This window comes from Diaporthe batatas, assembly GCF_019321695.1.
Source record: "Diaporthe batatas strain CRI 302-4 chromosome Unknown Contig00013, whole genome shotgun sequence".
Classification (NCBI taxonomy): Eukaryota; Fungi; Ascomycota; class Sordariomycetes; order Diaporthales; family Diaporthaceae; genus Diaporthe; species Diaporthe batatas.
In genome coordinates this window covers 1,789,358-1,817,254 of record NW_025408560.1, presented here as the reverse complement: position 1 = coordinate 1,817,254, position 27,897 = coordinate 1,789,358, and the positions used below count along the sequence as shown (strand labels likewise).

The 27,897-nt window shown below is 58.7% G+C and overlaps 6 protein-coding genes across 6 annotated transcripts; 3 read left to right on the top strand and 3 right to left on the bottom strand.

Annotated features, from left to right (window-relative positions):
* The first annotated feature begins 1,753 nt into the window (after positions 1-1,753).
* On the top strand, positions 1,754-6,634 carry KVR01_010672 (uncharacterized protein). Its single transcript, XM_044792862.1, has 2 exons — positions 1,754-2,869; positions 2,974-6,634. The coding sequence occupies exons 1-2, from the start codon at positions 2,550-2,552 to the stop codon at positions 4,190-4,192; spliced, it is 1,539 nt and encodes a 512-aa protein (XP_044640831.1). The 5' UTR covers positions 1,754-2,549; the 3' UTR covers positions 4,193-6,634.
* KVR01_010190 (uncharacterized protein) lies at positions 5,390-6,505 on the bottom strand (the record flags this gene model as incomplete). Its single annotated transcript, XM_044790304.1, has 1 exon — positions 5,390-6,505. The coding sequence occupies one exon, from the start codon at positions 6,503-6,505 to the stop codon at positions 5,390-5,392; it is 1,116 nt and encodes a 371-aa protein (XP_044640349.1).
* A 238-nt stretch (positions 6,635-6,872) lies between the features above and the next one.
* KVR01_010670 (CORVET complex membrane-binding subunit VPS8) lies at positions 6,873-12,443 on the top strand. The gene is made up of 2 exons (XM_044785546.1): positions 6,873-7,547; positions 7,618-12,443. The coding sequence occupies exons 1-2, from the start codon at positions 7,146-7,148 to the stop codon at positions 12,370-12,372; spliced, it is 5,157 nt and encodes a 1,718-aa protein (XP_044640829.1). The 5' UTR covers positions 6,873-7,145; the 3' UTR covers positions 12,373-12,443.
* A 1,389-nt stretch (positions 12,444-13,832) lies between these two features.
* KVR01_010636 (uncharacterized protein) lies at positions 13,833-15,547 on the top strand (the record flags this gene model as incomplete). The annotated part of the gene is made up of 2 exons (XM_044794547.1): positions 13,833-15,476; positions 15,521-15,547. The coding sequence occupies 2 exons, from the start codon at positions 13,833-13,835 to the stop codon at positions 15,545-15,547; spliced, it is 1,671 nt and encodes a 556-aa protein (XP_044640795.1).
* An 885-nt stretch (positions 15,548-16,432) lies between these two features.
* On the bottom strand, positions 16,433-19,620 carry KVR01_010450 (uncharacterized protein). The gene has a single exon (XM_044793506.1). It carries the CDS (start codon positions 18,637-18,639, stop codon positions 17,152-17,154), a length of 1,488 nt encoding a protein of 495 aa, XP_044640609.1. The 5' UTR covers positions 18,640-19,620; the 3' UTR covers positions 16,433-17,151.
* Positions 19,621-22,851: 3,231 nt separating this feature from the next.
* KVR01_010535 (uncharacterized protein) lies at positions 22,852-27,170 on the bottom strand (the record flags this gene model as incomplete). The annotated part of the gene is made up of 3 exons (XM_044787895.1): positions 22,852-25,529; positions 25,865-26,173; positions 26,417-27,170. The coding sequence occupies 3 exons, from the start codon at positions 27,168-27,170 to the stop codon at positions 22,852-22,854; spliced, it is 3,741 nt and encodes a 1,246-aa protein (XP_044640694.1).
* Between the last annotated feature and the right edge of the window lie 727 nt (positions 27,171-27,897).

Here is a 27,897-nt window from a genome sequence, read left to right as displayed (position 1 = left end):
AGCCCGTGCAGCCGCCTGGCGCTTGGTGTTGGTCCCGCGGCTTTGGGGTCGGGAGTCAGGGTCGGGAGGTTCGTGTGCCTGCGTGCCTAGCATGGCGGTTAGACGGTGCTTATTCTTTATTGTTGATTACCTAGGTGAGTATCTAGGCAGTTCTCGGTTCCGAGGGCTGGCTTGGAATGTGCCGACAAAGAAGCTCCTGTCTTGTTTGGATAAGGTTGATGGTGTTGGGCTTGGGAGAGTTGGGTTGACTTTTTGGAGAGGCAGAGAGGTTGCTTCTGCCCGTTTGTCTGCTGTGGAATGGAACGGCTCGGCGACAGCGAGACCTGCCTCAGCTGCAGGGCACGGCCGACCTGACTCTTGACTGCTTGTGGTTGGGCCATTTTCGGCGGCGGCAGTTCCATCGCGTGGCCACAAGCTTTGATGCATACTACCTAGCAGGTACTGCACAGTTGAATGCAGACGGGTGAGTCGCTGTCGCCGGTGGATTTGACGTTGGATGGACCAGGACCAGCAGCAAGCAGCCTATGGTGCAGCGTGGTGTCGCATGGAGATGGAGCAGAGATGCAATGCACCAGCAAATTACTGTGTACCCTGCGCATACACACTTTGGTAGCATCCTGCCCGGGCTGCTATCCGCTTGCGCTTGCTTGGGGAGAGCTCCTTCCCAGCTTCCCCAGACTCTCAGGATGCAGGCAGGACCCACCTGGCCTCTGTCATTTTTCATTTGTCCAAGCAGTGGGAAGGTGGACACCAGGGCAGCAGGGCAGGTGGTCCCCAGGAATTTTTAGAGGAGCCCGCAAGTAGAGATGCAGATGCATTGGCTGATTTGAGTGTAGGATTGCCAGGCTGCATCCGAATCGGAGGAGGAGACGACAAGGAGGAGGAGGGGGCTGGGCTGAACTGTCAGATGGGAAGTACATAGATAGACCCGAAATAATGACTGCATCCGTCATTAAGTCAGTGCAATCCAGGACTGAGACTGAGATTGAGACTACCATCTGCAGGGCGAGGCATCTCTCTTTCCTTTACAGTAGTATTGAATTGATGTTCCCGCCGGTTGTCCTCCCGCCCTGACGTGGATTGTGAGACCCGTGCAGCAGCTGCCGTGCCTCCTGCTCATCAGGCTTGCTCCTGCTCCTGCTGGGCTGGCTGGCTGGCTGGTCCTTTCCCAACCCCAGGCACAGATCCCCCTTGATGGCAACCTTGTCAGATCTGGGCCTTGCATCCATGCAAGCCACACTATGCTCTCTCTCGTCTTGATGATAGTCTCATAATGTCACTCAATATTCATCTGTCCGTGTCGTCGGTCAGTCAGATGGGCACCCCCAAACACCCAAACAAGCACAGCAGGCAAATCAATAGTCCCGTCGCCTTTTCTCTCGCCTCTCGTCGCCTCTGCCTGTCAGCAACTCCCGTCTGCCGGTGATTCGGCCCAATTGCCATAGGCGGGCTCATGTTCTGAAACTTGCTGGTCCAGCTGGGGTGAAGCGTATCCGAAGCACCCTCAAAAGGTACCAAGACCGAGGCCAAGCAGCAAGAGGAGCCCAGGAGCCCAAGCGCCAGACAGACAGAAGGAGACAACAATGGAACTGTCGGTAGCCCTGCAACCAGGCTGCGAGGGTTACCCCTGCCGGCCCGCCCCAAGGCAGTCCAAGCGCGAGGGAGGGGGGCGTCACAGACCAAAGCCAACCTCGACAGGCTCGACAGGCTCGACCCGCTGCACACGTCCAGACTCCACCCTGTCAGGCTTGTGGCCGCTTGTCCCCCCCCAATCCTCCTCCTTCCCTCTTCCTGTGCCTCCCGTTCCGGGGTTAGCGCCCGAGTAACCCACACCTCTCTGGGTAAGGCCTGCCAGACAGAAAGAACTCACAGAGCCGTGAGCCTGTGCAGTTGCGGTCGGTCCAGCCTGGCCTGCCTGCCTGTCCAGGTGGTAAGGGTGGTCTACTCTACATAGGTACGCTACTGAGTGTACCAGTCAGTCGGCTAGCCCACCAGCCCACCAGCCCACCAGCCCACCCGCCCGACGCACTGGCTGCCGGACTGGAGACTGGAGACGTGCTGTAACTGCGCCGCCCTCGCCCGCTTTTCATTCCCTGCCCTCGTCTAGAATCCAGCCAACCTCCAACTCTGCCCGGGGTTTCATTTCATCACATTGCTCCCTCCCACCCGCCGCCACTTTACTCTACCCTCTTACTTTTAGTTACTTCTACGCCGCTGCCGCCTCCTCTGCTCCTCCTCCTCCTCCTCTCCACGTCAACCCTCAAAACCCACCCACCCCATCCCCGTCCGACTCGGACCCTCCTTCGGGAACCAAAATAATAATTCGTGGTCGCAGAGGGATTTATTTGCGCTGGCTTGAATAGATCGCTGATTTCCTCCTCGGCTTGTCTCCGTCAATGGACCAGGTTCGACCCGCCGCCTCTTAATTGACTTTGCTGTCGGTTGCCGCGGCTCGTCGGTCGCTTAGGCATGCCCCGTACGCCCTGAGCAGCCCAAACCACCACAACCACAGGCAGACAGGCAGACAGACAGACGCTTCTTCTTTCACCATGGCCTTCGACAACATCGACCTGGCCGCCCTGGCCAACATCGCCGTCCGCACCCTCCAGCACGAGATCCGCCAGGCCGCAACCAGCGCCATCTCCTCGGCAACCCCGTCGCCCGACCCGACCCTGGCATCCTCCGGCTTACCCTCTTCAACTACCCCGTTCGATGCCCCGACATCAACACCCCCGATTGACAACGGCGGCAACAACGGCCAAAATGGGCAGGGTAATGGAAACGGTGGTGGCGGCGGCGGCGGACAGGGCTCTTCGCCACTACTCTTCTTCGTAGCCCTCGGCTTTGGTGTGGTGTTTACGAACCTCTGGTGAGCATTTGGTTCAACCTCACAGCTGCGCATCGCATCGCCGCTGCGGTGCAGTGCAGTGCAGGTGCAGATGGCACATTGTTCTAATTCGTGATCGCCAACAGGATCATTGTCGGTGTTAAGTACTGCTTCCGTTACAATGCCAGGAATCGTAACATCCGGATGACGGGTGAGGACGGCGAACCCATCAACCTCGAGAATATGCCCCAGCACCCACGGCGCCGCCGCCGCGAGAAGAAGCTGATGACCATGGACGAGGTCAACGAAAAGTTCCCCATGATGAAGTACAAAAACTGGGTCGCAAGCCGTGCTCAGGAAGGCCTGCCCACTCGTGGCGGCATTTCCCAACCACCAAGTCGCGCGAATAGTATCCGGGACGCAGACGGCATCATCCCCACGATCAAGGGGCGCGAATCTACCGAGGACAGACCGGCGACCAGTGGGACATCTATCGTCAGAGAGACTACCCGTGAGCCGACCACGGAGCATGCCGAGAAGGCCACACCTACCACCACCGCAGACGGCGAGGCACAGTCAACAAATCACGGGACTACCAACGCCACAACAGCACCAGCAAGGACGGACACCCCTGCTTCCGATGATGAGCACTACGAAGACGAGGACGACCAAATCCACGATGCACTACCACCAGAGGCGCTCGAGTCATCCGGCGACACTTGTGCTATTTGCATCGACACCCTGGAGGATGACGATGATGTCCGCGGTTTGACTTGTGGCCATGCTTTCCACGCCGTGTGTCTCGACCCGTGGCTGACAAGTAGGCGTGCCTGTTGCCCGCTCTGCAAGGCTGATTACTACACACCTAAGCCGCGTCAGCCTCAGCCCGAGGGTGCCGAGGGGATGCAGGCTGGGCCGACCGTCTCGATTGCCCAAGACCCGCGGACGGCAAGGGCAAACATGCCTTCTCGACCTGGTGTTGCTTGGATTTTCTCGAGACGACAAGGACGGATGGGTGTACCGGGCAGGAGTAGAGATAACAACGGTTCGAACCAGACCCAGTCGCGCAGCAACACCAACGGGAGACGACAGCGGCGGCAACAGCAACAGCAGCCGCAGCAACAGCAACAGCGTACTGGATTCTTCTCACGGTCGGGTACGCAGCCATCATCACGCCCGACCCCAGCGGCGGCCGATAATGCCGCAGCACAGACCACAGAAGCGCGCTCTGGAGGGTTCCTTTCCTCCATCCGGTCACAACTGCCCAGCTTTGGACGGTCCAACGCGCAAGAGCAGTCGGCCGCAAATGCACAAGTCACACCGTCGGCCTTGGAGGCCGGTACTCGTGCGGATGCGGCGAGATGACACCAGGCATAAGAGCATTAGAATTATGAATTTGACGTTATTATTTTTGCCACAAAGAAAAAGGGTCTTCAATCCCACCCCCTCTCCCGAGTACATTTGCCGGAACTTGTCGACCAATCCCAATCGACATCTGTATATCAAACAACCATCATCTACCTCAGGACCCAGCAGCCCCTCAAAATACTGGATCTCTGTCTTTCCGATATTGGCCACTTCATACTAGGGCGGTCTTTTTCAGTCTACTGCCATTGTGGTGCGGAAGAGATACCGTGCGGCTGCTGCTGGACCAAACTCATATTCTGACATATATATGCATACGTATCGCACAGCTTGGCGTGACATCATCGAACTTCTTTCCCGGGTCGTCCAGGACGGGAGTGTGCTCGTCTCGATGCTTCTCCACCCCGTGGAGGGGTTCCCCATGGATTGGTTGGGTCTCTCGAGAAGACGGGGGAGACTAAGGCCACAGGGAGGCATGGAGGCTCGGGATTGAAAGCCATCCCCAGGACGCGGAAGGGAGGAAGGATGGATGGACTGGAAGCATGGATGGGTGTGGATGGGTGTGGAGGGGTGGGGTGGGATACCAAGCGCACTGACCTTTTTTTGGTCTCCTTGCCCCCCCTCCCCCCATTGTGGACTGTTGTTGTTCCTCGATGGATTTTGAAATCTTTTTTTCGGGGAGTTCTAGCCGTACCTTGTGTTTCTGTCTGTACTACTGGAGCTCCAACGGCGTTTGCATCTGGGACCGGGTGGGTGTGGGTTGGTCAGTCAGTCAAGTCAGTCGTTCAGTCATTCTGCGAATGGGATCCCTTTTTCTTTCCCTTCCGCCTGCCGTCGCTGATAGGCACGGGGGGTGGGGGGAAGACACAAAACACAAAGACAAGAGCTGGGCCGTTCTGGTCTGGTCCTGCGGGGTGTGGTGATATGTTTGTTGAGGTCTTCTTGCCCATGCATTTGAGGGTGGGTGATTGGGTGTGCTGTATATGTGCATTTCTCGAAACGGGTGGGTATCTACTGTCCACGGGTGTGATGATCCCGCGCGGTGAGCTTCAGATACGAGCACCTGCCTACTTGGGTTCCTGGTCCACACGCCCGCCCGCCCGCGGCGTTGTGCCCCAAGCAGGACGAGCCTCTGTCCGCCTGCCTGCCTGCCTGCCTGCCTGCCTGCCTTTCTGCCTTTCTGCCTTTCTTCTTCCCTCACAGGTAATTCCCCTTCTGGAACCGCCCGCCAAAGTCGGACGCCCTGTTCAGCAGCTCCTTGCGCTGCGACGCCGTGATCCTCGCCCCGAGGCCCATGTCCTTCTCGCGGTCGAACGCCCTCTTGCTCGGGTCGTCGTCCTCGTCGTCGTCGTCCCCGCCAGCCTGCTTGCCGCTGCCGCCGGCCCCACCCTTCCTGGCAGCCCGGTGCTCCTCGACCAGGCTCCTCCCGCGCGTCTGCTCCGTGAAGGCGCGGATCCTGTCCTGCTCCGCCGCGGCCGCCCGGTCTCTGGCGGTACTACCACGACCACCACCACCACCACTGCCGCCCGACCCGCTCTTCCTCTGGTTTTGCTCGTCCGCCCCGTCGCCGCGCCCCAGGACCGCATCCGCGAGCCGCTTGGCCTTCTGCTCGGGCGTCTCGGTCCAGATGCTGCTGATCCCTGACCCGCCGCCGCCGCCGGAGGGTCGGGAGGAAGCCCCCGCGCCGCTGGCGAACTTGCGCGCCTTGATCTTGGTCGTGTCCCGCTCCTGGTAGCCTGTTGGCTCGGGCGGGGCGAGCATCCAGCCGTCGCGGGCGGGCTTCTCTGGGGCGGCTGGGGCTGGGAGGGATGATGGGCCGGGGTGGTGGTTTCTTGAGGAGGGGGCGGTGCCGGGGAGGGCGGGGCCGTAGTCGTCTTCTGAGTCTGAGTCTGAGTCTGAGCCTGGGTCTGGGCCTGGGCCTGGTGCTGTTGTTGGGCGGGTGGATAGGTCTGCTGGTGGGGGTGCTGGGCCCATCACGCGTCTTGGCTGTTGTTGTTGTTGTGGTGCGGTTGGTGGTGGTGCTGGGCCTGTGTTGTCATCGTGGGAATCGGAATCGGAATCGGAATGGGCGGCGGCAGCGGCTGTGGGTGGTAGTGATGGCCCTATTGATGGTCTTTGTGGACCTGCCGCTGCTTGTTTTGGCGCACTTGGGCCGTAGCCATCGTCTGAGCCGCTGTCATTGTCGTCTAGAGATATCTCATTCTCGTTGCTGGGCCTCGGGGTCTTGGCCGATGGTGAGCCTGGGCTTTCGTCTTCGGGGCTGCGCTTCCGCTTGGTGAGGTGTGGTGGTAGCTGGGGCCCAATTGACGACATTGTGAGGGCCAGGCACTCTTCCGCTGTGTTTCTGGGGGTTTTGGCGTGTTGTGGAGATTCTGGTGGTATCTGGGTGGGTGTGGATTGTGGCTTCAGAAGAGAAAGAAGTGTGAATGAAGAGGAGAGGTGATGTTAATGCAGTGGAAATCCATGTAGGGATGTACCATAGGTCCACAGCATGGGTTGCCTGGACTAAGCTATCCAGGATTCCTTATCTTATCGGTGGTCCTCTGCCTAGGTGAGGGACCAGAGTACCAGCTCGCTTACCCCTGCGTGCTAGTCTAGCTGCGGATAGCTCTCGGTGGGCTGGGAAGGTGTGCGTAATTGGGGGGGAAGACAGAGGAATGAGGATGTTGACTGACTGCCTGACTGGCTACTGACTATTCCACCCACTTAGACCAATTCAGTCGAGAAAAGCCACTGTCTGTCTGTCTGTCTAAGTTGCCGCACTCCCACGACCCATGCGACCGTGCTTATTATAGTCTCTCTCTGTGCCCAGCTTGCCAAGTGACAGACCAGCCAACCCACCTTCGGCACCTCTAGGCTACTTATCATCCCACCGCGCGATCTCGATAGCTCCGGACTTCCCTGGAGTGCCTACAACCAAGCCCGGAGCCATGCCCAGCACCAGCCCGTCCCGATGAGCGCATCGTCAGAGGAGAGGGAAGATGCTGCTGGGGAGGACATGACAAATATCGCCGACCCTCCTGCAGCAGTCCAGGATGCTGGAGACGAGCAGCAGCAGCAGCAGCAGCAGCAGCAACAGCAGCAGCAGGAGGAGGAGGCGCCAGCAGCAGACCACCCCGCCGACAACCACAACCACAACCACATCATCTCCGATCTGCTGGAGGAGGAGCGACAGCAGGACTCGACCCTGCCGCCCTCCGAGGGCAACGGTCTCGCCCACAGGTACAAGGAGCTTGCTGCTGAGGACCAGCTGGACGCTGCCTCCGACAATGGCTCCGTAGACGCGCTGCCCAGGAGAGCCGGAAGTCCCGCCGACTCCATGCTCTCCATCCCGGATCGCTCTCCTTCAGTTCAGGTAAGACAGCCCGCAGCCCCTCCCCGCGTCATGTTCCAATCCAAAAGCTAAGTCATCATGCTGCTGTCAGGGCTCTGGTATTTCTTCCCCCAGTAGCAGCGTCCTCCCATCGCTCGCCTCGAGACCACGCATGGGCAGCCCGACCCCGTCCTTCCGACCATTCGACCGCCGCTTCCAGTCGCGCATCTCTACGCCGAGCAACCTGTCCCCAAGGCCATCCTCTCCGGCTTTCCTGACAAGCCATAGCAGGCATGCCTCCGTCACTAGCCAGATCCTCCTGGACACTGGTGACACCGACACCCCGTCGCCGCCATGGGAGGTCGTCAGGTGGACCAAACTGAGGAAGCTGAACGGGTCGGCCTTCTCAGAAGTCGGGAAGAGGAACTTTGGATCTCCGACATGCATTGCCGTCTCGACGCACATAGTCCTCGGCACCTCCAAGGGCATAATATTAATGTTTGACTACAACCAAAATCTCAAGATGATCATCGGGCCCGGCACCAAGGCTGTCGAGTGCGGCGCCATTGTCTCCATCGCAATATCGGCTGATCATACTACTCTGGGCGGTGGGCATGCTGACGGGAGCATCTTCACCTGGGACACAACGCGTGCATCTCGCCCGTTTCTCCATATCCCTCCCCTGGACGCCGCGCAGACGCAGAACCGCACGATGGATGGCCACATGCCGGGCGTCGCCATTACTCACCTGGGATTCCTGGGTACGAGACATACCGCCCTCGTGTCTGCTGATGACAGGGGCATGGCCTTCTCACATCTTGCAACGCGAGGCACTGGGTCGTTCGGTCGCACAGTCAAGACTACTAGGATATTAGGACGGTATCCGGACTCCAAGCCTCTCGCATCCGGCAAGACTCTGAAGCCTAGTACGGTTCTGGCATTTGCGCCTTTGCCTCTTGGGACTATCGAGCGTGCCACAGATGCTATGGGCCTGACTGCAATGCTGACCCCTTATCTCCTGGTCATCGTGTCTACCACGCCCATCGCACAGACACAGCACAAGTCGGCGAGGCCTAAGGAGGTTGCCGCTCACAGTGCTATGACCGGGTGCCTCTCGTGGTTCCCCGCTGTCAAGCTCAAGGTCGCGGATCCGGCAACCGGCAGCCAGACCGCCAAGGCAAAGCTCGTGTACTGCTGGTCTAATGTACTGACCGTCTTGGACGTCGATGAGATACCCGCAGAAGACAAGGACAAACCGCCAAGTCTCAAATTCAAGGCAAGGAGCCGATGGAAATGTGAAGAGGCGGTTGTGGCCGTGCAATGGCTGAGCCGGTCCGTCCTGACAGTCCTCACCATCAGCCAGAGGTTGATCGTCCTAGAGGACCGCAGCATGCGAATGACCGAGGCTTTCGACCTCATAGGGCGACACATATACCATTTCGACCTTTTTTCAAAACAGCTGCACACCTTGGTCGAGCAGCTTGACGAGGAAGACACCTCCATGCACGGCGTGGTTGCCGACGCCTTCTACATGAGCTTCAAGGCGTACAAAAACCGGATTTTCCTCATGGGCTTCAACGATGTCTCAATCGGGGCCCTGTCAAACTGGGCAGATCGTCTCATTGCGCTGATGGAGAATGGCGACTACGTTGGCGCTATTAAGCTGGCCACGCTGTACTACACCGGAGATGCAGACAAGCTCACTGTGGGATTGCCAGAAAACACCGAGGTGCGGCACACCATGGTCAAAGACAAGCTCCTGGAGCTTATGAGCGCGTCCTTGAAGTATGCCTTTGGCCAGCGACAGAGGGACCCTGAAGCTGTAGACGACAGCCAGCTGCAAGAGCTGAGCGAGACCTGCTTTACAGCTTGCCAGAGCATCGACAACATAGATTTCCTATTTGACGAGATGTACGAGTGGTTCGAGGATGCCGGCGTGCAAGGCATTTTTCTCGAAACGATGGAATCGTACATTTTGGAGAGGACTATCTCATCGGTCCCGCCCACTGTTGTCAAAGGCATGGTCGCCCACTTTGTTGGCAAGGGACTCGAGAGTCGGCTCGAGGAGATGATTTGCCATATGGAAACAGCAACCATGGACCTGGACCAGGTCACGGGCCTGTGCAAGCAGCACGGCCTTTATGATGCTCTGATTTATGTCTGGAATCAGGCGCTCGACGACTACATCACGCCGCTCATTGACTTGCTGACGCTTTTGATACCCTTGATGCGCGGGGCGGACGACGAGCCCTCAGGAAACATCTTGGACGAGGAAGCCTCCAGCGTCAACGCCCTGAAGATATTCCCATACCTTTCCTACATTCTGACCAGTCGGGTTTATCCAACGGGCGAGGCGATCGAACATGCACGATCCATGAAGGCGAAAGCAGAACTTTATTGGTTTCTCTTCTCTGGAAAGAGCATAACTTGGCCCAAGGGAAGCAACAAGCGTTTCCTCACCCGATCCAACCAGACCGACGAGCCATCATTTCCATATCTGAGGATGATCCTGAAATTCGATGCGCCAAGCTTTCTGAGCTCACTGAACGAGGCATTCGAGGACTCCTTTTTGAACGACTCCCCAGAGAAGCAGGTGAACGGAGGGGCCAGGGGAGATCTGCCGGAAGAACAAATATTTGGCCTCACAGTTGACCGCCAGTATATTGTTTCTATCCTGATCGAGATCATGAACCCGACCGATTTCGCAGCTGAGGACACCATTTACCTGGACATGTTCATCGCAAGGAATCTGCCCAAATATCCACAGTACCTACTACTACCAGGGTCAGCCCTGACCAAGGTGTTGACTGGGCTTTGCAATTCCCCAGGGGCGGATCTCGCAGACGATGCTCAACTGAGTGCTGAATATCTGCTGTCCGTATACAACCCATCCGACCTGCCCACGCTCATGCCGCTGTTCAAGAAAGCCGGCTTCTACCGAATTTTGAAACGACAGTACAGACTCGACAAGCAATACGGTAAGCTGTTGCAGACGTACTTTGAGGACCCAGATGACAAAGATGCGACATTCGACTGTATCGCGAACTGTCTTCGTCAGCAGACGGGGCTTTCCAAGCGTCAGATTGGAGAAGTGCACCAGGTTATCAGGGATAATTCAAGAGACTTGGTGCAGCTCGACCCTTCACGGGCAGCGAAGGTGGTGGAACTATACGCACCGGAGCTCCATCGCCACATCCTGGAATCCAGCAACGACGAGCCAGAGTTGCAGTACAGCTACCTCAAGGCCATCCTGGAGCCTGCGGTCGAACGCACGGAGGACTTCAAACCGTCGGCCGAAAGAGATTTGATCGAGCAGTATGTCCAACTCATGTGCAGATATGAGCCCACCCATGTCTCAGACTATGTGGGGATCGTGCAGTCGACCAATCTGCGGCTAGACAAGCTGTTACCTACCATGGAGGAGACCGGCGTCATTGACGCAGCGGTTGTGCTGATGGCGCGCGAGGGTCAAGTACACGAGGCCATGGAGAGGCTTGTCAAGCAGTTGAACACGCTCGAGTCTGCTCTGCAGGGTCTTGTTACTGGGAGTAAGGAGGACGACGCCTATACAGACATCCATGCCCCTACTGCAGATCTTCTGAAAGGCCTGCAAAAGTACACGCATGTGGGGATCTGGCTCTGCCAAGGGCAGACCAAGACGGCAAAGAGATTGACGGCTGGGCAACGCAAGAAAAAGTCCATGTCTACAGATGATCTGTCACCCGATGAGACATTGTGGCTCAGCCTCATTGACGCAACAGTCCAAATCACGCGCCGACTATCAAGCTCGATCCAAAACATTGCCAATCAAGCGGCCCCGAATGCCGAAGAGGGCAAGCAGGTCAACGCGATCGACACACACCAACAAGAAATCGACACGGAGCGGTTAGTAGGCCTCCTCCGCTCCCTCGTCCAGCACACCTTCACAGCCCTGCTCGCCGCCACGTCCACGCCCTCGACGCAGCAGCAGCAGCAGCAGCAGCAGGGCGGCGGCCCCACCCGCGTCCTGTCCACCACGGCGTCCGCGGTCGGCGACAACCTCGCCTTCCTCCGCATCCTGCGCGCCTTCCTCGCCAGGGCCGCGGCCTCGTCCCCGACGCTCGCGGACCTGCGGGCCGTCCTGCAGTCCATCTTCGCGGCGTACGCGTACGAGGAGTCGATCCTGCGCCTGTCGAACCGGCTCCTCGAGCGCAGCCTCTTCGTGGGCGTGCGCCGGGCGGCGGGGCTCCGGCAGCGCGGGTGGCGGCCGCGCGGCTCCACGTGCGAGGCCTGCGGCGTGCGGCTCTGGGGGCCGGGCGCCATCTCGTCTGGGATCATCGACGCGTGGGAGGAGAGGGCCGCCGCTGAGGAGGGGAGGCGGCGCGCCCGGCTCGCCGGCCCTGGCGGCGGGCGGACCGCCGAGCGCGGCAAGGGGAGGGAGGAGGTCGGGCGCGAGGGGATGGTGGTGCTCGATCATCACCTTGGCGGGGCGAGGGCTTCGGGGGTTGACGGGGGTGGTGGTGGCGGCGGGGGCAAGGGGGGCAAGGACTCGTCTGTGCCCATGACGCCTGAGTCGTTTGAGGCGCGGACGCCGCACCGTCGGGGCGGCGAGGGGTCGGCGCCCGAGGAGGAGGATGATGACGAGCAGCAGCAGCAGGAGGAGGGTGGTGCAGAGCAGCAGCAGCAGCAGTCGCCGCAGGCCGGGGGGTCAGCCGCCCAGCAGCAGCAGCAGCTGGGGTGCCGGCCGCTGGTCGTGCTGGCGTGCCGGCACATCTACCACCAGAGCTGCCTCGAGGCGCTGCAGCCGCGGGATGAGGCCACGGGGGCGAGGAGGCATGTTGATGAGTATGGGCGGGAGAGGGAGTACCGGTGTCCTATTGATGGGTAGGTAGATTTAGTGAGTAAGTAGAGAAAAGAGAGGGGCTGGCTGCTGAGAAATGCATTTGTTGTTTCTATCTATCCATGACTGGATTTGAGGAATACGTGTGTTGATGTGTGTTTTGCTACGATCCATGTGCTTCTTTCTGTGTCCTGGGCATTGGGTTACGTCCGTGTCGTGCGTGGGCTGGAGATGAGGAGCTCGCTTTTGTGGACTCTCGGGTCTCGTGATGGTGGTTGATTCGCACCTGGGGATTGATCTCAAACTTGTTATGGCATTTTTTTGGCTGGAGATTCCTGTTGTGGCTTAAGTATTCTCTGCCTTGGGACCATCTCACACGACGTTTTGTCCACACTGGAGGCTGTTCTATGGAGGTTGTCATGAGAAATTACCCTAGGACAGTGAGGACACTGTCCTATAGCAGACCGTCTCATCACGCAATGGGCTCTGCCCAAGTGATCGAAGCTTGTAGTCACCGAACACAGTGTCTACCACCGACGCTGAAGCTTTCTCGATTTTCGACCTGGTCTTTGCAAACGGTCTGCTACAGCTGAGACCTCAAGTGTTTTTCACTTCCTCCCTATTTGCGTTCATGCACCCCCACTCCCGCCATCCTTCCGCCTTTTCTCGGTTGACTTGACAGCCACCTCAGGTCCACCTTTCGATTTCTACTTAACTTCGAGCAAGTTATATCCATTAGTTAAGTTTACTATATGCAAACTTTTATAGTAACTTCGTAATCTCTTATAAACCCGTCTGCAGCCAGAAGCCGCCATTCTACGCTGGCAGCCACGGCGTTGGGCCGTGCCTGTTCGCGTCGGCGCCGTCGAGGTTGAAGCCATCGCGGGCCGCAAGCTACTAACCTAGTCTACCGCCGTCAAGCACTCCCACAATACTACTAGTATTTTTAACACCCTGTCCAGCCCATGAACCTCTCTGAGAGAGAGCTCGCGGGCCATCAGACTCGACCACACCTTTTTCCTTCTCTTTGCTCGTTTCCACCAACCGACTTTACTCTCTTCAACGTTGGCCTCGAGACCTCCACGATTAGTCTTTCCCCGTCTTGCCATCGCCAAGCAAAAGAAAGGTACGCACTTGTGGCAGCACAAACGACCTCAACCCATCAAGGCCACATCGAGCACGTCCACGCGTCACAAGCCCCTCCAAGCCACTGTTCGCAACAGCACCTCCGACCGCTTCCTCGCAAGTGGATAAAGAAAGCTCAAGCTTCCACAAGGCGTCAAAATCCACTCGTGAATCTGCTACGTAACGAGAGGCGCACTGCGTGTACACACAAACCTGGGAATCCTCCTCGACCTCCCCACTCGACGGACTTTTAGGGCAATTACACCCTACCCATCGCATCAAATACGCTTTGAGGCCTTCCTGTTGATCAAGATTTGTCAGCTTGGGCCTGTTCATCCGGCTCGTAATCACCCCTTCGGACACACCAGGGCTCTGTGGTCGCCATGGACGCCACGATGGACGACGCTGGCACAACGCTGCCGACAGCCGAGCTCACTTCAGAGCAGAGCGGCATGACAGACATCGGCATGCAGGTGATTGAAATCGACTCTTTGAATGAAACTGTCAGAATGGAGCTGCGCAAGTCTGAGATGAACAACGATGAAACGACAACCCTGGCGCTCAAATCACTCCTTCCAAGGCTGACTGGCCTTCAGAGCAGCCTACGCAAGCATTTCGACACGCTTGCTAACCCTCTGATTCGAAAGCTTCACATTTTCAGTCTGCCTGAGGAGATTCTAGTGATGATTTGCAAGGAAGTGAGAGGCGACATCCAACCTGTACGGTTCGTTCGTGCTGTCGCCAATTTCAAAGACATCAAGAGTCTTCGTTTAACCTGTCGACGCTTCTGCGGCTCCAGTTCTCATCTGCTCATTCACGAGCTCAGTGTATCACTGACAGAATCGTCACTCAAACGTCTTCACGAAGTCTCCCTACACCCTGCTATCTCCAAGGGTGTGCGAAATCTGCGCATCTGTGTTGCCCTTCAAAACCCTGCTTCCCCAACAAGCCTGACAAACTTTATCCACCAAGTTTATAGGAAACTGAAGAAGGACTATCAAGCAAGCCTCCTTAATATGGTTAATCACCTGTATCTTTTCGACGCTGATGCTGATTCCATAGGGAGCAGTTGGAGGCCGGGGTATGGGCCTCCGAGTTCGTTCTACACAGACCGGTCTATCAACAATCTAAGAGAGCACAAGGAAGCTTTGTTGTCATGCGACAACTACTTGCGAACCAGAGCCTTCTCGTCTAGCGATGATGAAGTTATGAACTCCTTGCTCAAGGTCCACAAAAAGTGCATCCAGCTTCGCCTAGATCAGGAGAGGCTGCTTCACTCTGACTTTGCCGCATTTGCCGCAAGGGTCGCCACAGCAGTGAAGAGGATGCCCACGATAACGGATTGCTTCATCACTGACCTCCCTGACGAGTTTGAAAAACAGGAGTGGGACGAAACTCTTCAAAGCAAACGCTACTTCAGTGGTATCCAAGAAGAGTTGCTTGAACCCAAGTTCTGTGAGGTATCTGAGGCGACTTCGTTGCTAAAACGACCGCTACTCTACCAATTGCCGGTCGCAGTTGCCCGAGGAGGGAATCGCCTTACGAAATTGGAAATGTTCCTATGTTCGAAAAAAACACAAAAGGTGGCACTTGGCGAGCAACATATCAGGGAACTGGGTGGCGTGGCTGAACACTTGGAGGAACTGTGGGTTACATGTACTGTGGCCATGCGAGATATTCATACTGAGCGCAGGGCGGGGGATCCGGCCACCCTAACCGAGATGATGTCCCTACTTTTGCCCAGCAAGAAGCTCAGGTCCGTGAGTCTTTGTTTCCGGAGAGAGGGGGGCGGGCCTCAGCGGTACGAGGCCCACAGTGCTGGGCCGTTGCTCGCGTTGCTTCCTTGGGCCAACCTCAGACGCATATCGTTGCAGGGCATCTCCATCAACTACAAGGAGTTCAGGGGGTACCTCGAGAAACTGCAGCCCGGGGCTGTCATCATGCTGTCGTGTGTGCACCTCCTGAGCGGCCATTGGGCCGACCTGCTTGATGTGCTTCGAGAGAAGGCCAACTCCGAGTCATATGCGGTGACACTGACGAGCCATGAGGATCAAAACATAGATCATTACAGGTTCGAAGTGATGACCAGGGAGCATAGGTGGGGATCAGTAAACACTGCGAGTGAATATATCCAAGGCAAACTCGCGGCGAACCCCTTGAGACCACGTTGAACCTAAGACAGCACAGAGGAGGATGATTCGGGCTCAGACGAAATGGGCACAGAGTAGTGGCCGTGCCAAAGCTCCAGAGGATGACCTCGGGATGGGACCTGTCAAGTCTTCAATGGGACAGCTGAGTCGTTGGTATCCAACGACGCATGAGCCCTCGGCGACCATGACCAATTTGGCGGCAGAAGGAAAAAGGAGCAGAGACACAAAACGGGGAAGGAAAAAACATGGACACGGGTGTTGCTACGGAAGTCGTGAGTGGAGGAGTCGAGACTCAAGAGAAGAGTCTCCAGTCAAAGATGCCCACCTGGGCAGGCTGGAAAAGTCTAGTTAGTGAGAGGAGGCGTGGGCTAATATTGGCCAGACGCAGTCTGGCAGACCTCTGTGGTCGGCCGTCTTGGGCTGCTGTGCCGAACAAACCCTAGCTCCTCTCATAATTGAAGTTTTGATGAACCATGATTCCATTGCTTTGCACCGATTTCGTCCAGCTCGTGTCTTCATATCTCGTAGCTACCACCTCTGAATTCATAATTCTGAGACTCCTACCCTCCTAATCCCCTGCCCTCCTAATCCCCTGCCCTCCTAATCCCCTGCCCTCCTAATCCCCTGCCCTCCTAATCCCCTGCCCTCCTAATCCCCTGCCCTCCTAATCCCCCGCCTCTCAACCTCAAACGTTTATTAGTCTCCCATTCTTTCAATCTCGGGGATAATTTATAGGTGACTGACTACACGTCGTGATCTCGGATAGAGATAAGCATCGATGGCATCATTAGTCAACATCAAATCACATAAAACAAAAGACAAGTCTTCAAAACTTTAAATCCCCCCTTTATACAGGGGGGTAGAGGAATGAAAATTGGTATCACTATCCCATCTACCTAGGAAACATCAAAAACGCCACGATGCACACATGCAATGCGAGAGAAAGAAGAAGAAGAAGACCACATCGGCCCTTCACCTCATATTTCTCTGATGGGTGCAAATGCAAGTTCTGAAAAACCAGGGGAAAAACAACAACAATGGTATCTTGAGCGGGCCCAGCCTCGCCGATGCAAAGACAGGAAAAAAGGAAATGGGGAAAATGCAAAAGTCCAACGCCATCATCCATCCATCCCTTCTCATGAATCCCGTTTCCGCGTTTTTCTCATTCATAATGCCTGCCCTTGAGAAATAAAAGGGGGAGAAAGAAAAATCATTTCCTTCATATGCCCATACCATTCTGTCTTCATTGTGTCTCATGCCCTGGCTGGTCCTGCCTTGTCCTGTATTGAATTACCGGGTGACCGACCCCTTTATCCTTGTTTTGGTCTCTGCCCGCCTGACCATGCCAGCGCGAATCCGGTTCGAAATGGTGGTTGGTGATTGGTGGTGGTAGGTGGTGTTGGGGTTTGGGTGTGTATGTATGTACGTTCCGGCCGTCATACCGGGCGATGATGGTGAAGGGGTGACGATGGTTGATGCATATGGACAATTTGAATAGAGAAAAGGGAAAAGCGGTGATTGGAGTGAGGGTGAACGGAGGGGGGAGAGACCCTTATGAGAGGTTGCGCTCGATGCGGGATCGCCTCCTCCTGGTGAAGGGCTCGACGGCCGGGGCGACGCCCGGCGTGGGGATCACGAGCCCGCCGTTGCTGTCCTGGCCGACCACGCCGGCTGCGGCGCCGCCCGCACCTGCGGCTGCGGAGGCAGTCACGGTGACGGTGGCCACGCCCTCGGTTACGGTGACGGTGCTGAGCTCGGTGACGGTGGCGCCGCCGGCCGCCGCGGCGCTGGTCGCCGACGTGGCTGAGGTGGTGACGGTGGAGAGGGTCGATGGCGCGCCACCTGAGGCGGCCGGGCGGCCGGTCGGAGCTGGGCGACCAGGAGAAGCACCGCCCGCCGAGCCAGAGTTACCGCTGCCATTGCCATTGCCGTGACCATTGCCGTTGCCGTTGCCATTTCCGTTGCCGTTGTCATTCCCGCTGTTGCCGCCGCCGGTTCCAGCCAGATCCGGTGGCGCAGACATGCCAGTGTTGCTGCTCGAGTCGGCAGTGGCGCCCTCGACGCCGACGGCGAAGTTGCCGGAGAGCTCCTGGGGCACGGCGGCGTTGTCCCAGGACTGGCCCTTGGAGAAGGTGTTTGAGAACTTGGCCTTTGACTTGGCGCCGGCGCCGGCGCCCTTGCTGCAGGCCGGGGACTTGACGTCGCCGAGCTCGTCGGCGCAGGGGTCGACGACCTCGACGTCCATGCACGAGGTGTACGTCTCGGGCTTGGCGACCTCGACGCCCTTGTCGCCGACCATGGCGTTGGCCTTGGAGAGGGTGGGCCAGTCCCAGACCCAGTAGAGGGTGTAGTCGGCGCCGACGGTCAGGTCGGAGGGGAGCTGGATGTCGGACTGGCACCACAGGTCCTCGCCCATGGGGTTTGCGGCCGCCTTGTTGAACTGCTTGGTACGCGAGACCGAGATGTCACCGCCGTTCTTCTGGTAGCACTGGCCGTCGTCGTAGTTCCTCGTTGCCAGGAGGCGGCCCCGGCCGTCACCGCCAGTGCCATCCGTGTTCCAGACATTGTGGATGGACATGAGGGTGTCGTTGGCGCCGGGCTTCTCTGTACCGTAGATGTAGATGGTTCCACGGTTGCGAGGCTTGTTCTCCTGGGTCGCTGGGAGCGTGACATGGCCGTTCTCCTGGTGTCGCATGGCAATCCAGTCACCTGGTGCGGTTACCAGCTTGGGGTACTTTGGGTTGTTGTAAGTGCCGATCTTTTGCTGGGGAGCGCAGAGCAGGTCTGTGGGTAAGATGACAGCGCCCTCGGCACGGTCGTTGGGAGGGATCTGCCACAGATCGTCCGAGACATCTCCCTTGAAGCCTGGGTCGCCTCGTCCAATGTAGCCACGCTGGTATCCCTCGGGTGCGATCATGGTGCCGTTGGGCGCAATGCGGTTCAGTTGCTCAACCCAAGAGTGGGCAATGGTGGCTGGGATGCCCGAGAGGACAACGGCAGCCGCCAGAGCACTCTGCTCCAAAATCGAACGGGAAAACATGTTGTCGAGTAAATGTGAGTTTTGTCTTTTTTTGGGTGGTCTGCTTAAGTCAATCAAGCTGGGTAGAGTACACGGCTAGCGTGTGTAAATTTCGCAGAAATTTGGAAGCGCAAAAATGTGTGCGGCAAAGGTTCAAAGGTTTTGAGTGTAGTTGTTGAAGATGCCTGGGTGAAATTGGTCCTCGGCCGTGGAAATATAAAAGGTCGAGACGGGTGGCGTTGAATGGTATTGTTGTTGTGCGAGCACAATGGGATGAAAGGGGTGGGTTGAATGAGGTTCGGTCAAACAAAGCTGGGCGTGTCAACGGCCGGCGCAACAGTCAGACCTGCTGATGAAGAATAGAAGAAAAATGAGAGAAAAGTGGTGGTATGATCACAACAGCATTGTGAGTAATGAGTTGATTTGACGGCGGGAATTGGTCCAAGAAAAAGGTGAAGGCTCGGGTGGAAGCCTGAGATGATGACGAAGCCAACCAAAAGCGAGGCCCTTGTGCCTTTACTTTTGGACAATCGAGTGGGTATCGTTGAGCAGCCGAGCGCAAACAAGGTCAAGGTGAGCCGAGAATAAAGGCCCGGTCAGGTGGTCAGGTGGTGAAGGCCAGAATTGATATGGGCCAGCTGGGTCGGATGGGCCGAGGAAGCGGTCGCAGAACGGGGCCTCGATGAGAGCTGCAGATCAGATGATGACTTGCAGAGAGATGAGTGTGGATGTGCAGAGTTTGAGTTTCGATGTCGGTAGAGAAGGACAGAAGAAGGGAGAGTTAAAAAACCGCTGGAGTGGTAGACGTGGTAGACGGGTTCGGATGGTGACGACGGGCTGCATGCAGGTGGATGGAGCCGATGGAATCACTCGGCATCCGGACAGGCAGGACAGGTATCCGTACAGACAGTAGGTGACTGCGAGATATCGTGTTTGATCCCCGTGGTGGGCCCCAAGGTGTGAGGGAAGGCATCCAGGCCTCTTGGGAGGAAACGAGTGGCCGTGGAGGGTCGAGGTTGAAAACAAAAAAAGACCTGTTTGCAGAGGTTGGGCGCGTGTTTTGTGGATCTCGGCCCATGCGACCCATGTGCGTGGCCGTGGCTGCGTGGCCGCGGCTCACGGGCAGGTGGAGGGGGTGAGGGGGTGGTGTTGGTGGCACGCCGCCACTGGCCCCCAAGACTCCAGACTTCATCCCATGTCGAATAAGCAGCAATTTACAAGACCCCGGGACTAAGAATACCGGCTAGAGTGCCAGACGGTGCAGCAAGGGGGACGCAGTCGGGGCAGACGGGGCAGTCTCAAGCATTGTGACTGTCGCATGTGGGAGCAGCCCATCCAGCCATCCCGGTGCTACTGTGGCAGACTGTGGCAGACTGTGCTAGTTGGGCAACTCCCAGATGCTGGTCGCAAATCACCCATTGCGCGATAATGATATGCGACCAGGATCTAAATTATGGGGCCGGTCTGGCTGGGTGCTGGGCAGGCTGGCAGGCTCTTGCTTTGTCTGGTCTCATTGTGTGTGAGCATGTTAACAAACAGCCAGAAGGGACGAGTAAACGCTTGCCGTTTCTGGTGAACCACTGTTCCTGACCTTCTAGCGCCCGGGGGGCCAGGGATCATGTACCCTCGCACCAATTGCTGTGCCGGCAGTGACCTCCCCGCGGCTAATAGACCAATTTGTCAACTCGTCAGTCTGGAACACTTGCCCCGCGGAGCAGGGATGACCCACCCCTGCGCTCGCTTACCCCTAAGGGTGGACCTTGGGGCCCGTGCGCCCGAGCCGTTTGGCCACTCATTCCGCAGTTCTGCTTAGCTCGTCTGACCGACTGCCACGCCTCGACATCCAACCACTTGCACAGTCAGCAACCACCTGTGCCCAGGCAACCAGGCAGTCTTGATCCCTTCACCGGCCTGACCGACCGACCGACCGAAGCACAGGCACACAGGCACACAAGGCACATGTGCCAATATGAGACACCTGCTATTCAAACACTGTCCAATCTGCCCTGATACCACCACCCTCCGCGCTTGATCGCACACTGTCCTGTGGAGTCGGCGGCTATGGCTGCACCACGTCGACTGCCCAAACACCACAAAAGCAGCTCGCAGCCAACCATCCTGCAGCAATCCCCACCCGCCGCCGGCCACCATGGCCCACTCCACCGGCCACGTCGACGGCCCAGACCGCCCTCTCACCACTGGTTGACTTGTCGCTGAGCACTGCTGCCGCCCTGGCACGAACTTGCACGGAATGGCACGAACTGGCTGGCCTGGCAGGGCGCCATGGAACCATCATTAACACGATGCTCACCCTATTTCTTGACCCCCGGGCCCCGACCACCTCGTGTCTTGGACTACACAGTATCGCACTATCGTGTCCTGTCATCCTCGTCTGCCGGGTTGTCGACGCCTACTCACCGACCCCCCAAATCTCGGGACTTTGTCTCGGCGCAACACCATCGGCCACCCAACAACCCATCATCCCCGCTCCCGCTCCTGCGACAGTCCTGGTCCTGTCCATGTCCACGGCCCAGTCCACCAACATGCTCTGCCTAGCTCCGCCAATACCGTACACCCAGCAGCCTGACCCGGGCTCATTGGGCTGAGATCGAACGCCTAGGAATTCCGTGCGGAATCGGGCACTTCCCTTAGCTCGCCCGACTAGCCAAGGTCCAGAATTCTACCGGGTTTCGTATTTTCTACACCATTCACACGCAAGCCAGACCTCCCTCGTGAGCCAGCGCCCCAGGGATCAATCCATATCGTCAGTGACTGGACGGTTTCCTCGCATGAGCTTCCTCTTGGCCCACTCGAGTCAGCTCATCTTCTGACAAGCAGTCATCCTGTCACTTGTGCTCGGATGGTTCGCGGCATTTGCATCAGTCGTCCTCCCGGCTGGCAGACTTCTGAGTATATCTCCTGATATCCCACGATCATGGTCTTCTGTCGAACCTCTATGTGTGGCCAAGACACGCCGTGCCTGCCAGGCCAGAGGTCCGAGTGTCTACCGGCATATTGATTCCCGCGGATGGGGGCACTCCCGTCTCGCCGTCCAAGAAATTCCCCTTCCGGTCACTTGCTGTCACTCTGACTCTCTGCATGGAGGCGTTAGTCGCTCCTCATTTGCATGGGGTGCTGGGCCTGGTCCGACCGCACTGAAACACCTCCCTGCCAAGCGCCCATTTTCAAGCTGCCGATAGGCTGTCGATCTCTTTGAGCCTCAACACCCAAAGCGCCGCTACAGGCAGGGGTCCCCGGTCCCGCGGCCCCACAGCTTCCCCGGCAAGGGCCCAGAGACGACGACCACTTTATCTCCGTCAACGATGCTCTGCGCTACAGTCTGCAGGATATGGACCCGCAATACGCGCTCAAATCGAGCTGAGCGCTTCCTCGTCGCTGCGTCCAAAAGACACCTTCTCGGCCTTGTTTCTCTTGCTGACAAAGGACGAAACATACACGAGCTTGCTCGAACACCACAATCCGCTTTTTAAGCTTCTCATCCGTACCGGGCGAAGGTGAAGGTGGTGATCGTCTGATATCACGACCCACAGTAGCCAATTGCTGCCTTTGTTCTGTTTGCCCGGAAACTCGAAATGTAAAAGCAAAAAGGCCAATCGCGGCTCCGTGCTTGAGTTTCAAGGCCCAGCTCCAATCAGGATCCCAACCCAAGGTCGACTCTGGGTGGGAAACGTTTACTGTCTGTGCTGAATGAACAATCAGCAGATATTACCTGCATTCTGCATTGCATTAGAGGCCCGAGGCTGTCCTCCGGGCACTCGTAGTTTGTGACAGAAAGATTGTAGACATTTTCCAGACTCCATGCAAGGCCGCGACTAATCACTCGCCACAATTATCCCATGACCAACCCACGCACGCCTCAACACAATAAGCCAGTGTGCCACACACTCGCATGTGGGTATCGTGAAACGCCATAACCCCTGGGTTTCATCCGATACCCGGCAAACGTCCCGAACATCCCAAGCCTGTCAACCGGACCCTGTCCATCACGCCTATCACATTTGCCCCACGCCTTTCCGTCCAATCCAAAGGAATTTAGCATCTGACCTCCGTCGACGACCCGGGCCCAACCACCAACTCCCAGCTTGACCCGTGAGCCAGTCAACCAGCCACGCGACTCCAAATCTGGCATGCCGGCCCACGCTGCCGACGCCCATGACTGGCTGACCGGAAGACTGTGCGCCTCGGTCACCCAGAGCAGCAGGCATCTGAACGTCAACTCAGGCGGTAGCGGAGATTCTTGTGCTGGCCGGCGGGTGCTGTCGTCACGTACCCCGCCATCGAGCCCAGCGACGAGTACGCGTCGTCCCCGTCTGCCTCCTCCCTGGAGCGCTTACGGCCGACCAGCGGGCTGAGACCGCCGGACCCGCCTAGATACTCCTGCCCAGACCTGGAAAGCCCGTCATGATGGCGATGCTGCTGCTGCTGCTGCTGCGGCTGTTGTTGCTGGTGGAACTGGTGGCCGAACGTGCTGTCGTCCCAGCCCGCCGCGGCGGCTGACTGGCTGAACTGCGCCGAGGCATCCTGGCCGCCCCCACCGACGTCGCAGCTGGTGGGCGTCGGCGCGGACGTGTTCCAGAGGTCGTCATCGTTGGCAGAGGCCCTGTGCTGCTGCTGATGCTGATGCTGATGCTGCTGCTGCTCGAGCCGTTCCCGGGTCTCGAGGCTGTTGTGCATCCGCTGCAGCCCGGCCAGGTAATGCTCGCTGGACGGCGTCCTGTTCTGCCTCCCCGCCGCGTCGGAACGCACAACCTGTGCGCAGGCGTCATACGGGTTCTGCATCTGCCGCGCGCCGTCATCAAGGGGGTTTGGCCCCGTATCCCCGCCGCCCAGCCCCGTCTCGTCGGTGACCGCCATCGAGAGCCCGCCGGCGAGGTCCGGGTGGCCCCAGTCCAGCGCGGCCAGGGCGTTGTTGCCCGCGTGGGCGGCGCTGTTCATGCTGGACCACTGCTGCGTGGCCAGGCCGGTCAGGTCGGCGGCTTCACACCCGGGCAGGGTGGTGTCGCTCTCGTCGTCCTCGGGCTCCTCGTAGAAGCTGTTGTTGCCCGTGTTGTAGGGCATGTAGGACTCGGCCGAGAAGGACCCGCTCGTCATGAAGCTCGCCTCGGTGTTGTTCGAGGTCGTGGCCGGCATGAACCCCAGGCCCTGGGCCCCCAGGTCCTGGGCGTGCACGCCGATGCCCGACGAGGCGGCGTCAAAGGCGGCGACGTACGACGAGGTGAGCGCCGCGGACGGCGGCGGGGTGACGAGGCCGTTGGCGAAGCCCCCGTGGAGGCTCAGGTTCGACGGCCCGTAGGTAGGCATGGGGGAGACTGGCATCGACGAGGGGTTCGAGTGCGTCCCGCCCTGCGGCATGCCCAGGTGCACGTTCCCGCCGGGCCACGCCGCCGAGCTGAAGTTCTCGGCCATCTGCGCGTTGAGCATCTGCTGGTACGTGGGCGACGGCGACATGACGACGCGGTCGCCAATCTGGTGGGAGGGGGCGGCGGCGGCGGCGGCGGCGCTGCTCCCGCTCAGCAGCATCCTCTCCTGGTGCATGGGCGACAGCGGGTCCACCGCGGTGAGGAAGCGCCAGTTGGTCCCCGCAGGCGTGGTGCACAGCTTCTTCTCCTTGTCGAAGAAGTGGATCGTGTTGAAGGTCCAGAGGATCACCGCGCGCCGCGTCCAGTTCAGCTGGTCGGGGGCGCCGGGCGGCGCGGGCGGGCTGGACCACAGCTCCTGGAACATGGCGGTGGCCTTCAGCAGGTCCATCTGCGTGACGACGTCCTCCTCCTTGGCGTCGTCGCCGCCGTCCTCCCCTCCCTTCTTGCCGCCGCCGCCCTCCTTCTCCCTGGGCAGGAAGTACCGCGGGTACGTCGCGCACAGGTCCAGCGCCTCGGCCCACTGGACCTCGGGGAAGGGGACGGACCAGACGTTGCCGCGCCGGCGCTCGCGGCAGTCGCAGGTCGGGTTCCGGTCGTGGCACCCGCGCACGTGCGTGAAGACGTAGCCCATCTCCAGGTCGTCCTTGAACGTCGTGCCGCGGCCGTTGGAGCACAGCTCGGGCGGCCGCTCGAGCCGGGTGCGCACGCACCAGTGGTGGCTCTGCAGGCTGGCCTGGGCGACGGTGATCTTGACGAGGGGCCGGAACGCCGAGCCCTTGGGCAGCTTGGTCAGCTTGGTGATGCCGTGCACGTCGAGCGTCAGGTCCATGTGGATGATGTCGCACTGGCCGTGGGTGGAGCCGGCCCCGGCCCCGGCCCCGGCTCCGACGCTGGGACCCCCTGCCGCCGCCGCCGCCGCCGCCGCCGAGTGGACGTGGGCGTTCTGCAGGTCGTGGTGGTCGATGACGCTCTGCAGGCTGGCGTGCAGCTCCGGGTGGTCGACCTCCCACTCGTCGCAGACCTCGCGCACGGAGCTGGACTCGGTCTGCTTCATGTCCCAGTTGTACTCGTGCAGGAAGGTCTGGCGGATGCTGCGGTCCTCCTTGTCGCGGGCGCCCCACTCCTTGCGCCCGCTCGTGAACTCGTACCGGTGCGGGAAGTCCCAGTGCGGGAGGAGCCCCTGCTCCGGGTGGTACGTCTTGACCTTGATGACCTCCTCCTCGCGCTTGACGCCGTCCTCGTCCGTGTAGAAGCGCGTCTCGGTCGACGACTGGTCCCGGATCAGGTCGTTGGACAGGTACAGCCAGCACATGGACGGGCTGACCTGCACCGTCTGGTTCATGCCCAGCAGCTGCCCGAAGTACTCGTAGTTGGGGCGCACGTCGGGCAGCCGGTCCTCCTTGAGCGCATTGAGCACCGGGTCGTCCTTGAACGACTTCTGGTCCGTGTTCTCCTTGTACCACCGCCCCGGGCTGGACTTCTTCTTGTCCTTGCCGCTCTCCTCCGAGCCCTTGGAGAAGAAGAAGTGGTCTGCGTTCACCCAATACAGCACATTGGTCAGCACGGGTCATGAGATGTGCTGTATTTGGAACAACAGGGCAGGGGATATTGACGACAACAAGGGTCTTACGGGGACTTAAGCCGCCGGAGACCGCCGTGGGACGCACTGCACTTTTGTGCATGGCCAAGAAGATCTACGGGTTCGAGATCTCTGCACGGGATAGTCCCACCTCGACCAGCTCGCCGGGAACCCTTGGACCCCAGCGGCACACACAAGCAAATGACATGTCATGCAGAATTCCCGCAAGCAAGATCAAGAGAGAGAGAGAGGGGGGGGGGGTTGAAAAAAAAAAAAAAAAGCTCACAGGCGGGGTGGAACCGGAAGAAGTTCTTGATGACCTGGATGTGGCTGGACACCTGCTTGCGCTCGCGGTACCAGTCGTGCTTGACTTTCACCCAGCACTGCTCGTCCTCGCGGTGCGGCTTCTTGGGCGGCTTGCACTGGCACGGCTTCACCTCCTGCATGGTGTACTGCGGGGGCGGGGGCGCCCCCGGCGGCAGGGTCTGCTGCTTCCACGCTATCCAGATGTACTCGCAGATGAGCATGTTGCGCCCGTGCTGCTTGCCGTGCATGTGGTACTTGCGGCGGCCCATGTGGACTATCAGGAGCAGGGCTGTTTGGTTCTTCGGGTTAGCCTCTCTCTCTCTCTCTCTTTCTTTTTCTTAGCATGCTTAAATCTTCGATTTTGCTTTCCCCATCTGTGAATATGGCTTGGCTTGGCTTGGACATGGGCCATGGTGCGAGGCTGAGAAGGGCAGGGATAGAAGGAGGAGGAGAAGGACGGGAGAGCGCTGGGAGTCAGAGGAGGGGGGAACTGAAAGAGGAAGGGTAAAAAAAAGAAAGGGCAAAAAAGTACCGTCAAGAAACGCATCCTCAAGGATGTCGGGCCACTTCTGCTCGTCCTTGCCCTTCTGCTTCGTCCGGTACTGGCGGAACTCGGGCGACAGGTAGACGGGGTTCACGCTGTGCCTGCTGCCCGCCCTCGCGAGGTTGTGCTGGTGCCGCCGCAGCCTGAGCGCCGACGTGCCCCCCGCCGCGACCAGCGCCGCCGCGGCGGCGGCGGCATTGTGCTCGGAGCCGAGGACGCCACCGCCACCGCCGCCTTGGTGTTGTTGCTGCTGCTGCTGCTGCTGCTGGTTGTGGTGGTGATGCTGGTCCTGCTGTGATCCCGGGGCCGACGACGACGGCAGACCTGTGGACCCGAGCGCCTGCGTGGGCAGGATCGGGGCCGCCGGGATGGCGGAGAGCGCGTGGCTCAGGACCGGGGTGCAGGAGGCTGACGAGGCTGCTGATAGCGAGGGCAGGGCGCGCTGGCCGTAGGGGTAGTGAGGGTGGTGGTGCTGGTGGTGGTGGCCTTGGTGGTGCTGGACGTTGCCCGTCGACTCCTGGAGGGGCTCCCTGCCGCCCAGCCGGGCGAGGTAGTCATCACGCCTGCTGTTGCTGTTGCTGGTGTTGCTAGTGGAGTCCTCATACGGTGAGGGCCCGACGGCGTCGTGGTGGACGACGTACTCGTGCATGGGCTGGCGCGGGTGGGAGTGAGGGTGAGAGGGCGGCGACGGCGGTCTCTGGGAGGGGAGCACGGCGCGGTGGGCATCTAGGGCGCCCAACATTGTTGTGGTGCGCGGCGATGTGGTCCCGGTCGATTCCAGAGGGGCCGGGGCAGGAATTCAATCAAATGCTTCACACAAGCAGGGCTGTTTTGTTCTTTGCCTCTTTTTACTTCGTGCCCTTTCGTTTCTTCTCGTGTGCGGACAACTGCCTGACGGACTGAAGAAAGAATGGAATGGGTCCGTTTGGAAAAGGCACACAGAGAGCGTGAGAAGTTACAGTAAAAATGAATAATGGAATGCCTCTACGGCGTGTTTGGAAGGAACGTGATGATGTGTGATGACAACTTCTGGGAGAGAAAGGAAGAGAAGGAATGAACGCTTTTGACTGAGGCGAATGGGGGCCTCTGGTGGGTTTGTTGAAAGGAATGCCCTCCAGGAACAGGGGAATTTTATCATGGATATTTTTGGGAGAGACGAGACAGAAACACATACATAGATACACACAGCCTCTCTCTCTCTCTCTCTCTCTTACACGGACCGAGTGACTGACTGGCTGACCAACTGCTAGCCCCGGAACTCTCGCGTCAACCCGTTGTGTTATTTCCCCTGTCCATCCCCAAAGGGAACATGAATCCGGGATACCAAGAACAACAAGGCACTGGGGGAGGGTGAGGTACCTCGTCCCAAGCCCCCAGCCTAAACATATCATATGACATTGGGAGAGCTCACTCGTTAAGAAAAACACCACCCCCTTCTCCCCTGGCCCCGCAGAGAGCAGGGCAAGGAG